This window comes from Trachymyrmex septentrionalis, unplaced genomic scaffold (assembly GCF_001594115.1).
Source record: "Trachymyrmex septentrionalis isolate Tsep2-gDNA-1 unplaced genomic scaffold, Tsep1.0 scaffold109, whole genome shotgun sequence".
NCBI lineage: Eukaryota > Metazoa > Arthropoda > Insecta > Hymenoptera > Formicidae > Trachymyrmex > Trachymyrmex septentrionalis.
The window spans coordinates 903968-917418 of NW_017304217.1; the positions used below are offsets into that span (position 1 = coordinate 903968).

A 13451-nucleotide genomic window follows, 5' to 3' on the forward strand; every position below is an offset into this window, starting at 1 on the left:
TAATAATTAAGAAGGGAAGATTGATCGTTAACATCTTGTCCTTCTTGTCGGGTGTCTGGTGAAGCTTGCACCCCCAATCTCTTCGAACAGTTTATCGAGCAGTGTCCAGAGGATCCATCGAATACGGCTGCCAGGTGTTTCAATTCCAGCGCAATCGGACGCTATCAGGAATATCGAATTTCCATCCCGATCAACATAATGTTGGCAGAGGCTAAGGAGGCCCCTTTAAAGACCAGATTCAAATTGTTTTCGTCAAGATTCCTACTGAAAAATTTTTTGAAGAGCAGCAATCCTATGATTAATAGTCTTCGTCAATTAGAAGACACTATACGCAGCAGACGGAAAAGAATATATATATAAAGGCTCTACATTGCATTCCTATTTTTAAACAATATATTTTAAGCAAGCATTTTGAAGGACACACTAAATGCTCGGCCTTCCTACCTGCTTTTCTGTACTCATATAGTGTATCTATTTTCACACACGAATACAAAGAGGTGACCCATGTCGACAATTCCCCCACCCCCAGAGAGTTCATTTCAACTAAATTCTAAGAATTCCTACATACCTTCCCTTCAGAATCTGTAATTTTTTACACGGATGGTTTCAAATCAGACACAGACAGTCCCACAGGGGTGGGCATTTACTTTCCAACATTGCAGCTGAATCACTCGTACCGCTTTCCGGCGGGCACCTCAATTTTTACTGCAGAAGCCTGGGTATTGCTGGTTGCTGTGAAGATGATCTGCGAGGAGCACTGTTTTAGAGTTGTTATCTTCACTGATTCAAAAAGTGTCTTAGAGGCTATCGCGTTACCTAGAACTAACCAACGGTAACTATTTGGTGTACGCTCTTAAAAACCAATTACATCTGGCCGCCTCTTCGGGTATGCGGATTAACCTTGCCTGGATTCCCTCTCATAAAGGTATCCAAGAAAATGAAAAAACTGACGAACTTGCCAAATTGGGAGTTAGAAATGGTACTCGGATGTACATCAAGATTCCACACACTTGCTAAATCTATTTTTACTAGACAGTTCCGGGACTACCTTGATGGTGAATTTTTGCAAAAAGGATTATTATATGAGCAATATTATCAAGATTCCTCACCGAAGACTTGGTACGCCAAACTTCATCTGAAAAGGGAGGAAATTATTTTAACCACATCAGATCTAATAATTATAATCTGAATGCAAGTCTGTTCATTATAATCTGTTTCGCAAGAATATGATCAGCTTGGAGGCTTGTCCTTGCGGGGATCCCCGCCAAGATATCAACCATGTAATTTTTTATTGTCCTATCACTTCTCCTAAGTCATTTCTCCAAACTCACTTCATTTATAAAACTGCATTGATAAAACTTTCCCGAATTCTCCTAGAGATATCTTTCCCCTATTAAAGAAACCTTCTGTCAAAATGTGCCGCCTTCTACTGGCTTTCTTCAAAGCCATTAACCTCCGCATTTGAACTTCTCCCGTCAGGTGTGTATCTCGCGAGCACTCTCGAGGGAGAGTAATAAAACAGATACCAACATAGTACTTCCATATTACTCATGATTTAGTTCTCGCTACTCGCCACTTGGGGCGATTATCTTGTTACTGGCCGTATCTTTGACTATATAACTATGGACTGCTAGTTGGCTTTCTCACGCTGTACCAATATGAAAAGTGCCCCCGCCAGTGAAATAACGAATCTCGGTACTTCGATGATATATCGTTAATTCACGTACAGTACAAATCTAAGTTTACCAGTTCAATGCTTGATATATATATTTTAATTTCATAAATCAAAGAAAAAAAATTATTACCCGAGTTTGGCCGGAATTGTCGTCATTTCAATGGTGAGTGCCATACAAAATTAGAAGAAGAAGATCAAAGAAAAGAAAGAAATTAACAATAACATTTTACTTCGAAATAAAATGATTTTATGAAGGAAAATGCATCACAATATCTAAACAAAAAAATCTTTTGAGACGCACGTTAACGAAAGCTGTAATTTTTAGCGATCAATAATATAATATCATTTGTATAGCTATTGAACATTACAATTATATTTATATAGCTATTAAATAATATATGTATGTTTATTAACTTGTTATCTATATTTTACTATTGTGTATTAAATTTATACATGTATATTTTATTTTGATTCTGCACTTTATTAAACCTAATAAAATAATGCAACATATGTCATATTCCATCTCTCTCTCTCTCTTTCTTTCTGTTTCATCATCATAACGTGACTGTGTTTCGATTTTTTGCCATTTTATTAGCAGAGGCACTTTTCATGTTGGTACAGCGTGAGAAAGCCAACTAGCAGTCCATAGTTATATAGTCAGAGATACAATCAATAACAAGATAGGCACGCATAATATTTGCTATGCGAGTCTTTTTATCTATCTTACAGAAAAGATAGGAAGAGTGGGGGTAACTAGCAGTCCATAATTATATAGTAGGTAGTCAAAGGGCCATATCGACTCCGTGATAGGAGTCGGGACCATTCACTAGCAAAGAAGAACAAGTAAAACTGCGTCTGAAGCGAACTGAGTATTTTATATTCAGATTAATGACATCATTACTTGCTTACTTTGGTAAAAAATTATCACATATCAACACAAGTTCATAACCTCACTTTGAAATGAGTTTACTCACTAAAGTACACGGTCTCGATCTTGTACAGATTATGGTTATAAAACTCAGTTGAATCTCGCTTGTCAAAATGCAAAAGGAACGCGCATTCAACTGAGTTATGATGTCACAAGTGAGAATTATTTGAGAATTGGTGTAAATGGAAAGCAACTATTATTGACGGAGTTTTGTAATTCAGCGAGTCAATGCGAGCGGGATATGTAATTTAAAAATGGACGCACTTTGAAAGGATGCATGTTGGCAAGAATGTATAAATAATGTATTTATACGGATACAATAATTCATCTTAAGTAAGGATACCGTTAACGATAATAGGTAATGTAAATCAAAGATTCATCCGAATATGATATAATGGTAGAACGTGTTATACAACATGTATGTATTAGTATAAATTATTATAATGATAGTATAAATTATTATAATGGCGAATTCAGTATTCCTCTTCTTCCTCGGTGTTAACAGCATCTTCTTGCACCTCGCGATAATCGAGCTCCAAAGCGGCTAGATCTTCCCGGGCTTCCGAGAATTCACCTTCCTCCATGCCTTCCCCAACAAACCTGCAAAATTTACATCGTGTTTTAGTAATGCCTATTACTTTAATCTTAGTTCAATTTAGTCTTTATCTTTTATCAATTTTAATTTAGTTTTAAATTATAAAAAATGAAGAGTATATCGTTTCTTTATACCTTATGCACGTGTTATTAAGTTCAATGTTAATTAATTTGCTTAAGTATACATGAGTCTCAATTTATTGTTTCACTTTCAGGAAATTTTTATTAATTCATCGCTAATCTAATCTTTTTTTCTGTATGTTAGACAACAAATAATGCTATCCATATTAAATAATATACATATTATTTGATGAATTTATTATCAAATTCGTCATAGTTTGGTTATTAGTGCAATTAGTTTGGTAATTAGTACAAGTTTTTTGCAGCTTTGATAATTCGTTTTGTTATCTATATGTCAGGAAAATGTTTTGCTCTAGCTGGTCTAGACACGTTAATGCTAAATGGCAAGCAATATTATTTACGCTCAACTCGAGCTTCTTACCAATGTACGAAAGCTCGTTTGGCATACATGAGATCAAACTTGTGATCAAGGCGGGCCCATGCGTCCACGATCGCTGTTGTGTTGCAAAGACAGCAAACAGCTCTTTCTACCCGCGCGAGATCTCCACCTGGTACAACGGTGGGTGGTTGATAATTTATTCCCACCTGTTAACATGGGAATACAGTGATACTTTACTTACTGTAATCGACTTAAAAAATATGGAAAAATCAATTAAGAGGAGTTTATAAACATTCATTTTATATAATAACAAATCGTAAATCCTTAAAATAACTCTCTAAATTTCTTGGAGTGAAATCTTATTTCAAAAGAGTGAAAATATTTGCACTCTTGAATAAGAGTGGCAGATTTTCTTTTTTTGAAGTGAGATTTCTTTGGAGCGAATCTCACTTAAAAAAAAAGCTTGCGCAGTTTAAATGATTATAAGGATATACCGGATTGTAAAATTATCGGTATCAGATTTCCGAAAAGAATATAACATCAGATATCCGGGAAAGCAATTTTTCAGATATCCGATATTTTCCGGATATTCAATCGGATTCTGGGACAATGTCAACTTACGATTTGTAACAAAAAAAGCTGAGTAAAAAACAAAAAAGGGAACGAAGGAAAAGGGACTGTACGGGAAAAATAGTGATAACAATTATGATTTTAATATTATCGTCCGAGTTTGATTATCAATAGAGATGATAACTGTAGAGAAAAAAAATTGTAATTTTGCAACAATATATTATATAAGATATTATAGCATTATGAGTACTCTTATTTATAGAATTTATATTTGAATACTACAATAATAATATCTGACTATCCGGTCGAATAGTAAAAAAGTGCCGGATAATACCAGATATCGGATACTTTTTGGATATGCAGTGCATCCTTACAAATGACTATAAATATATTGTAGTATATATGTATGTGCATACATAGTATAGTTATGCAAATTTACATGAAATTATTAAGCATTAAAGATCCAGCTTCGACCACGCGTTATACTTATATACTTATATGTATATAGGCCATTATTTCCTATTTCTTATTGATTGTGCTTTCATATGTACGATATCTAATAAGATTCTTTTGGATTTTTCTTATTTTTTGAATTCTTCTACCTTCTAAAAAGAAACTTTCTTTGATCATCTTATAGTACCTTGAATCCCGTCGGGCACCATTCGACGAATTGCACATGCTTCTGGCGTTTTATCATCGCGATCGCCGCGTTCACATCCTTAGGTACCACATCGCCTCTGTAGAGCAAACATACTGCCATATATTTTCCCATGCGCGGATCGCAATTCACCATTTGATGATTCGGTTCAAAGCAGGAACTTGTTATTTCTGAGACGGTCACTCTCTCATGTCCAGCCTTCTCTGCTGACAGAACCGGAGCATACGTAGCCTACATGACGATAAAACATAATACATAATTAGCACATAATTAAGATTAGCACATAATTATCGATTAAATAATCGTTTGATTTTTTTTTTTTTTACGTTATAAAAATATTAAATTTATAAACTTTAACAAACGGCGCTTACGAGTGGAAAGTGAATACGTGGATAAGGTACTAAATTCGTCTGGAATTCAGTGAGATCGACATTCAGGGCTCCATCGAATCGTAAACTGGCGGTGATGGATGAAACCATTTGTCCAATCAGCCGATTCAGATTCGTATAAGTCGGTCGATCGATATTTAAGTTCCTTCTGCATAACTCATAAATGGCCTATGGATATAACACACGCGATTGTAGTGACAGACTTCGCCATTACCACTTCGTGTAGAGCAGCGAATATAGCTACGATATTGTCCTAATAAACTTTATTTTAGACAGCACGCAAGCTTTCTACCCAACATTTCTGCTAGTAGAATCTATTTTTAAGAAAAATTGCCGTTTCGCAATCGATTTGTCAATAACTGAGTTGTAAAAGCGTTCACGAAATTCAGACAATGTAATAAATTTTACAAATATAAGATTTATTATATCGATTTTACATTTGACGTTATGTAAAAGTACACACCTGATTATCTACAATGAAAGCCACTTCGCTGTGCTCTAACGTCGGATGAGTGTACAGAATTGCATTGTAAGGTTCCACTACTGCAGTCGATACCTATGAAAAATGTAAACGCTTTCGTAATGAAGAAAACAATTAGATAGTTAAACAAATCGATAGTTTCATAGTTTATTGGGAAAGTAGACTATTCACTAAATAATATCAAGGATGCAAACAGAAATGTATATATGTATACAGATTATATTATTATATTATTATTTAAATTAAATTAAATTAAAATTTAATTATATCATTTGAATTTTTTTCAAAGAAATCAGAGTTCTTGAGCAAAAATCGAAATATTCCGTTTAGGGAGAATAATATTACCTGTGGGGCTGGATAGATACTAAAGGTCAGTTTACTTTTCTTCGGATAATCTGCGGACAGTTGTTCCATAAGCAGACTCGAGAATCCGGAGCCTGTGCCACCGCCGAAAGAATGGAAGATTAAGAAACCTTGCAAGCCCTTGCACTGCTCTGTTAGTCTGCGTATTCTATCCAAAGTGAGATCTATGATTTCTTTTCCTGAAAAATCGCAAGATCAATTAATAATACATGACTATCACTCTATTAAAAAACACATTTAATGATCTTCTCTTACAAAATAAAGCTTACAGAATGAATTTATATAGAATATTTTTGGTCAATCACTTATACGTTATAATTAAGCTTCAATCTTTTTACAGATTTACAATTGTGACGTAAATTGAAGTACCTATTGTATAATGGCCCCTGGCATAATTATTAGCCGCATCTTCCTTCCCGGTAATCATTTGTTCCGGATGGAATAATTGTCTGTAAGTACCCGTGCGCACTTCATCTAAAGTATTAAAAATATAATTCGTTATTATATCTTCTTAACTCTCTATTAGTCATTAATGTGTAACACACATTTTCAGAAAAATTTACAGTGATTAAATGATCGAGACCAGGATTAAATAATCAATGATCAAATGATCAAGACGTAACTCTCAGCAATGTAAAGTTATAAAAATTTGTATCTTACAACTCAACAATCAATAATTTCTTTAATAAATGAATTTTTCAATTATAATATTCGGAAGTCAACTATTCTTTCTAGGACACTTGCCTACCACCGTTGGCTCGAGATCGACCAAAACCGCTCGTGGGACATGCTTCCCCGAACCAGTCTCGGAAAAGAACGCGTTAAAGGAATCATCTCCGGAGCCCACACTAACATCGCTAGGCATTTGTCCGTCTGGATGGATACCATGCTCCAGACAATAAAGCTCCCAACAGGCATTTCCCATTTGTACGCCCGCTTGTCCTATGTGAATGGATATACATTCCCGCTGCGAATAAACGAGTAAATACTTGTGCAATATATCCCCATATATTTCATAAATACATACGCAATAAAATAATATAATTCGATCAAAATCCAAACGAAATTATTTATAAAAATAATTCTCTCTCTCTTTTTTCCTCTCACTCATATTTTCGATTCTTTGTTACTTGATTGAAATAAATTCTTTCGCCTTTTCTCAAATAATGATAAATAAATAATAGAAATAGTGAAAAAACTTATATGGATAATAGAAAGTTTAGTTTAGCTTATTTTGCTTTTCGTTATTTGCCGCACTGAAAAGAGCTTGGTTGCATTAATTGGAATTTTGGTTGAAAATGGATAAATCAGAATTTTTTGGTTCAATCTATTATTATAGTTCTAAGATAAGATATTAATCATCTAGAAGTTTGAACGATACATCAGATTATTTAAAGGTTATGCTTGTTAAAATGCTTCCTCAAGGAGCAATCATGATTGTATAATGTAATTATAATCACGTCACTGTAAAGAGATATTGTTTGTTATTGTAAATTTTCGTATTACTTTAAAGTTGAAACTGACGGAATAGTCCCACCCTATGAGAGGAGAAAGGAGGGTATATACATTAAAGACAAAATCATTTCACTACAAGTCGCATAAATGATCATATTCGCTTCACATCACACACTTTATTTAAGTATTATTACTACCTTAGATATCGTTAAAAAATTCACGATAGCCTTTACTGAGTTCATAATACAATGCGAGTAGATCGTTACGGATGTATTACACATATTTTCAAAATAATGAGAAAATTACAGAAAATTATTCTAGATTGCATTTAAAAATAATACAAAAAAAAATATCAGCAATTTAGAGCCTGCATCAAAAGTTATTTCAATAAGAAATTGAAATTTTTTTAGCTTTACTTTAATGGAAATAAAATAAATGTAATACGAAGAACTACGAGCCAAAACAATTCAAATTTAATGTAACAAACTAACAGATAATAATTATAATATAAATATAATTCAGAAATGGTTCATATCAAAAGACAAAAACAGGGTTTAAATAGGCAAAATGACACGGAATCATTATCGGAATCCTATCTTCATATTATATTGTACAATCTCTTTCCCCTTCCTAATTTCTTTCTTCTTTTTTCCTCACTCCTAATTTTTACCCTTTCCATACCGATAATATTTCTCTCTTTTAGTTTGACTCTCATATAACTCTTATTATGCAACAGTATTTTAGACAGTAAGGATCATCTCTATCACATTTGCTTACACGCTAATCTTTATTTTATTTTATATATTGACTCGATCATACTTTATTACATTTTATTATATATCATATAATACTACACAACACAGTTTGCTTATTAAGATATCAATTTTTATTATGTACACATTTCTCTTTTTACACTTTATATTTTAAATTATATGTACCTAATTTATTTTTTCATTTTATTTAATACATTTCTGTATATTAACGAATTCTTCCATTTTTTATTCGATTGACTATTTATAAAATTTCCAATTGCTATGAATCTTTTATTGGCGTTACCATATTTTGTCATTCAATTTTATACTGCGATTCTATTGGCGTTACCATATCATGTCATCAAATTTGTACTGCGATTCTTCAGAAATTTTGATTAACAATGAATTATTACGTGCAAGACTTTTACATCGGAGCTTATGGATTACATCTTAATTGAAATCTATATAATTATATATTTTTTTATGTATCCATTCTCGATCTTAACCGTTATCGTTATATTCTAACTATAATTAATAAACGTTTTTAACATTGGTAATGAGGTTGAAATGTCTGTTTATATTCTCAATTGCTCTTGTATTATCTGTTTATTACATTAAATTTGAATTGTTTTGGCTCGTAGCCCTTCATATAACATTTATTTTATTTAATATAATACAATACTTTGAACCATATGACATTATGTATTTTAATGTGGAAATGTATGAAAAAGATTTTATAAAATAAAAACAAAAATCTCAATTTTTAATACTGTAAATTGTAAATACTGTTTAAAGTATAAAGTCAACATAAATTTAATGTAAAATTTTATTGTGATTCAGAGATTAATTATTCTGTAAATAAATAAAATTTATTTATAGAACAATCATGTTGTGTTAAGATGATAAAACTTAAAGATTAATTTTTGTATGAATATAAAAATACTCATGAAAAGATTTTTTGAATCGCTGATTTCAAATATAACATAAAAAGCACATTACAAAAAAATTAATTTTGCAACAAATTGTTATAAATAAATTAAACAATTACAATTTGAAATAAAACCGAAAAGAGAATAACTCCCATTAAGTATGAAGAATTTCTATTTTTGATTGAGAAGCAGATCTTAAATACTTTATTTATTTAATGGATTTATACATATTTCTGATTCCATATTTTACAAACCACGCACCGAATTGCTTTTCCGCATTCATGCACAGAATCAGGATAGTAATATCAAATCTTAAATTGTACAAGCAATTTAATAATTTTTTATACTAATAAGCATGTGGTAAGCATATTCATTATTTTAAACTTCATTATTTAGTCACTTTTCGAGTGTATTTCAGCTCTCTATACATTATAATGAAACTTTGTATAAACCATTTTGAATATGTATCTACTTAAAGTAAATATTGATCAAAAAGTTCGTGCCATTTTTTTTAGCATAAAATTGTATTTACAATATCTTCGTTAAAAATAAACAAAAAAAAAACTTTTGAAGCTTGAAATCTCTACTTTCTGAAAGATTACTATGTTTTTTGAGTTTCTGTGAGTTTGATAATTTTTACATACAGAAAACTACGAGCTAATCGAAAACTACGAAAAACGAACTAATTAAAAACTACGAAAAAATTGAAAATTTTCTTCTAATTTTGGATCTATTTGCCCACAAAAAAAAATTGTGAAAATTTTTGGTTTCCCAACGTTTAAAATTTTTCCTACAAAATCGTTTTTTAAAAATATTCTTAAGATTTTTTTATTACTGAATTATCGCGAATTAAATAAAAGAAGCTTTTTGATTTTGATTGCTCATAACTTCGTTAAAAATCATCGTATCGCAATTTAAAAAACAAATTTTTAAAGCTAAAACTTTGCTCTATTGAATGGTACAATAACACATAATAACAACAACAAATTCTATGTATAATTTTGAGTTAAAAAAACAGCACGAACTTTCTGACTAACCCAATAATTATACGAAAAATTGAGATTTTGTCACTATTTTTAACATTTTAACATTACAATAAACAATAATAAAAGAAACAAATAAAGTAAATAAATTATAAAAATCTATTGTTCAATAAAAATAGAATATTGTAAGTACCTTTTATATGTGTATAATTTAAAAAAGTATAATAAGAATTGAATAAAACATTAACTGAATAAAACACACAATAATAAAAGAAAAAAGAGCTAAGAGCCAACGTTAGTTCTTGAGTCAACATTTAATATTTTTCAAATTTGTAACAAACGTTTCGTTCTTAAACTAGGACTTTTGTTAATACATAAAAATAATTCCTACTTTACATAATAAATCAAATATTAAAAACCGTTAAATATTACAAATTAAAAATCTTCTAAGTATGTGGTGAATCTAATTTCCGTGCTTCGTTGTCATTTCTTCATTGATCAATATATTTCATTAAATATCAGTTGTACTCTTATGCTAAATATATAAACACATTTATAAAAATAGATACAATACATCCTTAAATGTAAAATATTATTAAATATCAGTACTTGTGTTTTATTATATTAATTACCTTCTTTGCCATTCTTAAAAAAGGTTTCGTTTCTGCGTTAATTATTATAAATGAATACAGAATATTCGACAATGCACTTTCACAAAAAAATGTTTATAACAGTATCAAGACACAAAGATGCTTAGTTAATTCACATTAACCGATTTTATTAATCGTCTGTTTTTTTTGCATCAAATGTTCACTCAACGTAATTGAATCTCTTATGATCAGTTTTACAACAATTTTTACTGATAATATTAAGTTCACTTAAAAAATTTCTACAGATTGCACAGATATTAGCTATTCTAAGGAAAATAAATAATTCAAAGAGTCTATACGAAATTTGAACTTGATGAAGTCGATTCCGTTGTATTTGTATTTATTTGTTATTTATTTCTATCCATTCATTTTTCTATCCTATCATTTTACGTTAATCAAAAATTAAAATAATGAACTTTTTTTTATGGGACTATAAATATATAAATAATTATATTATTCCCACGTGATACAATTATTCACATGTTTATGCTGTCCCACAGTAAGATATCCCACCACAAATGATACCAAGTTTTTGATTTAAAAAACACGCGATTAGGTAAAGTCTGTCGAGCGAGCTTAACAAGCCTTAACGAGACTGAGCAAAGGAATACGAGCTATGCTTAACAAGGGATGATTACCGGTGGCCCAGACATTGTCGACTAAAGCAATGTCTTTATCTGTCAACAAGGTCTGGTAGAAAAATGCCACCTTGACCTAATGTGTCCCCCATGGATAATTCAGTCGTACCCTAAAAGTGAGCATCTATATTGGCATGCCTATAGCCGACCTACTTCCTGACTTAAGGACGCACATGGGCGATGTGTCGTCTCTCATGCAATAGGATATTATACACTCTATATCTGCATGATACGGTAATAATCGATTTTTTACAGGTTGACACACTGTAACCATAGCAGCTTAATCGAATATCAAACTGCATACTCGCATATGACGCGATTGCATCGATTCAATCAAAAAGATTTCACTGTGATCTTACAATTAATAGACGTAAGAGACATCTCAAATCTGTCATTCAATATATAATACAACGCAGGCTCTATCGATCTCAGCTGAATCTTAGTGCTTAAATATTTGTAAAACGGAATATGTATAATATAATATGTATGATATAAATTCATATCGACAATATTATTTAAGCACTAAGATTCAGATCGATAAGATCTTCGTCATTCAATTGTATATTCACATTTGCGATTTTAAAAATATTTTGTTTATTTGTCGTTCAACTCTCATAAAATGTTTGAGCCAAATGGAATCCATCCTAAATCTTGAAAATATTATTCTCGCTTCAGAGAAAAATATTCGATATAAGCGTATGTTAACGTGTAAATATTTGGACATCCTAAATAATATATAATAATGTGGTTATAACAATAATATGAGTTTTAGAAAAACTGTGAATGAGCAATGCGAATGGCGCATTCGTAATATTCTCAATTTTACTAATGTATGTTTACTATGCTGTCGATTGACATGCATTCAAAGCGTAGATCGATACTTCATAATTCACGTTTTTTTATGTAGTTGAAATATATAAGAAAATAAAAAACCTATGCAGTATCAATAAGATTGATATCTAAATTTCTTTTGATGTTTCAAAAATATATTAATTATTTTGAAAAATTTATGCATAGTAATATTTAGCTTTGTTTAATTAACAGTAAGAAATCGTAACAGAGTTAAACTAAAAGATTCTGTTAAAAAAAAGTATTGCTTTCAATATTAAGAAAGTTATTACATAGAAATTTCTTTAATATTTTACGAAACTTAAAATTATTTTCGGACAGAGATCTTTTTCAATCGATCTTTTAATCATTCCTCCTTGAGTTTCTTTCCCCACTCATTTAATCTACTCGAAAAAACTTTTAATTGACCTCATAAGCTCTAAGCGAACATTTAAAAGCATAACGTGATATTTTCCTAACTGTATACTTGGTGTATCTTATGACGTGTATAGCATGCATATTACACGCTTACCAAGAATAGCGTTGTTGTATAAATATCTACAATTCTCGTTATTAGGATGTTTACAAATGTATACACTTGTGTAACTAATAGAAGAATTGCATATTAATACAATTAAAATTCATACATTTTAATAGTATGCATGAAAATGACGATAAATAAGTGACAGTATAAATGTGTAAATAACAATAATTTCAAAAAATTACGATTTTTAATATTGAATATTCGAAAAATGTTGAAAATATGCTGAAATGTTTGCTATCTGAGACAAAATATTTCGTTAAAACGACAAATAATGTCAGGCTTACTACCTGTACGTGATTTTTATGTAAATGCACTTGTATGTAAAAAGATCTATTCTAATTATTAGGTGTAGTAAAAAGTCATCGCGTTTTTTTAAAAGACATCTATCAGTAAAAACCGCAATTACTTTCTTACCAACAATATAAATATATCTTGATAGAGTAAAGTTTCAGCTTTAAAAATCTCTTTTTTAAATTATACGATACGACAATTTTTAATGGAGTTATGAGCAATTAAAGTCAAAATAATTCTTTTATTTAATCCGCGATAACTCA

General features: G+C 30.7%; 1 protein-coding gene and 1 long non-coding RNA gene across 3 annotated transcripts in view; one reads left to right on the plus strand and one right to left on the minus strand.

Moving 5' to 3' along the window:
- Positions 1–2991: 2991 nt before the first annotated feature.
- The window catches only part of LOC108748405 (tubulin alpha-1 chain-like), an 11500-nt gene continuing 1040 nt past the window's right edge, over positions 2992–13451 (minus strand). The window contains exons 1-9 of one of the 2 annotated variants that reach the window (XM_018486562.1): positions 10870–10919; positions 6863–7085; positions 6488–6592; positions 6101–6297; positions 5738–5830; positions 5257–5442; positions 4868–5116; positions 3700–3863; positions 2992–3203 (exon numbers count right to left, since the gene is read on the minus strand). In XM_018486562.1, the coding sequence (XP_018342064.1) occupies positions 3077–3203; positions 3700–3863; positions 4868–5116; positions 5257–5442; positions 5738–5830; positions 6101–6297; positions 6488–6592; positions 6863–7085; positions 10870–10881 (1356 nt within the window). In that variant the 5' untranslated portion in view covers positions 10882–10919 and the 3' untranslated portion in view covers positions 2992–3076. Of the gene's footprint in view, positions 3204–3699; positions 3864–4867; positions 5117–5256; positions 5443–5737; positions 5831–6100; positions 6298–6487; positions 6593–6862; positions 7086–10869; positions 10920–13451 lie in introns of those variants that run through there. The other variant, XM_018486570.1, reaches the window with a different exon arrangement.
- On the plus strand, positions 7027–11920 carry LOC108748532. Its single transcript, XR_001939306.1, has 3 exons — positions 7027–7099; positions 11444–11641; positions 11781–11920. It is a non-coding gene; the product is annotated as an uncharacterized LOC108748532 (long non-coding RNA).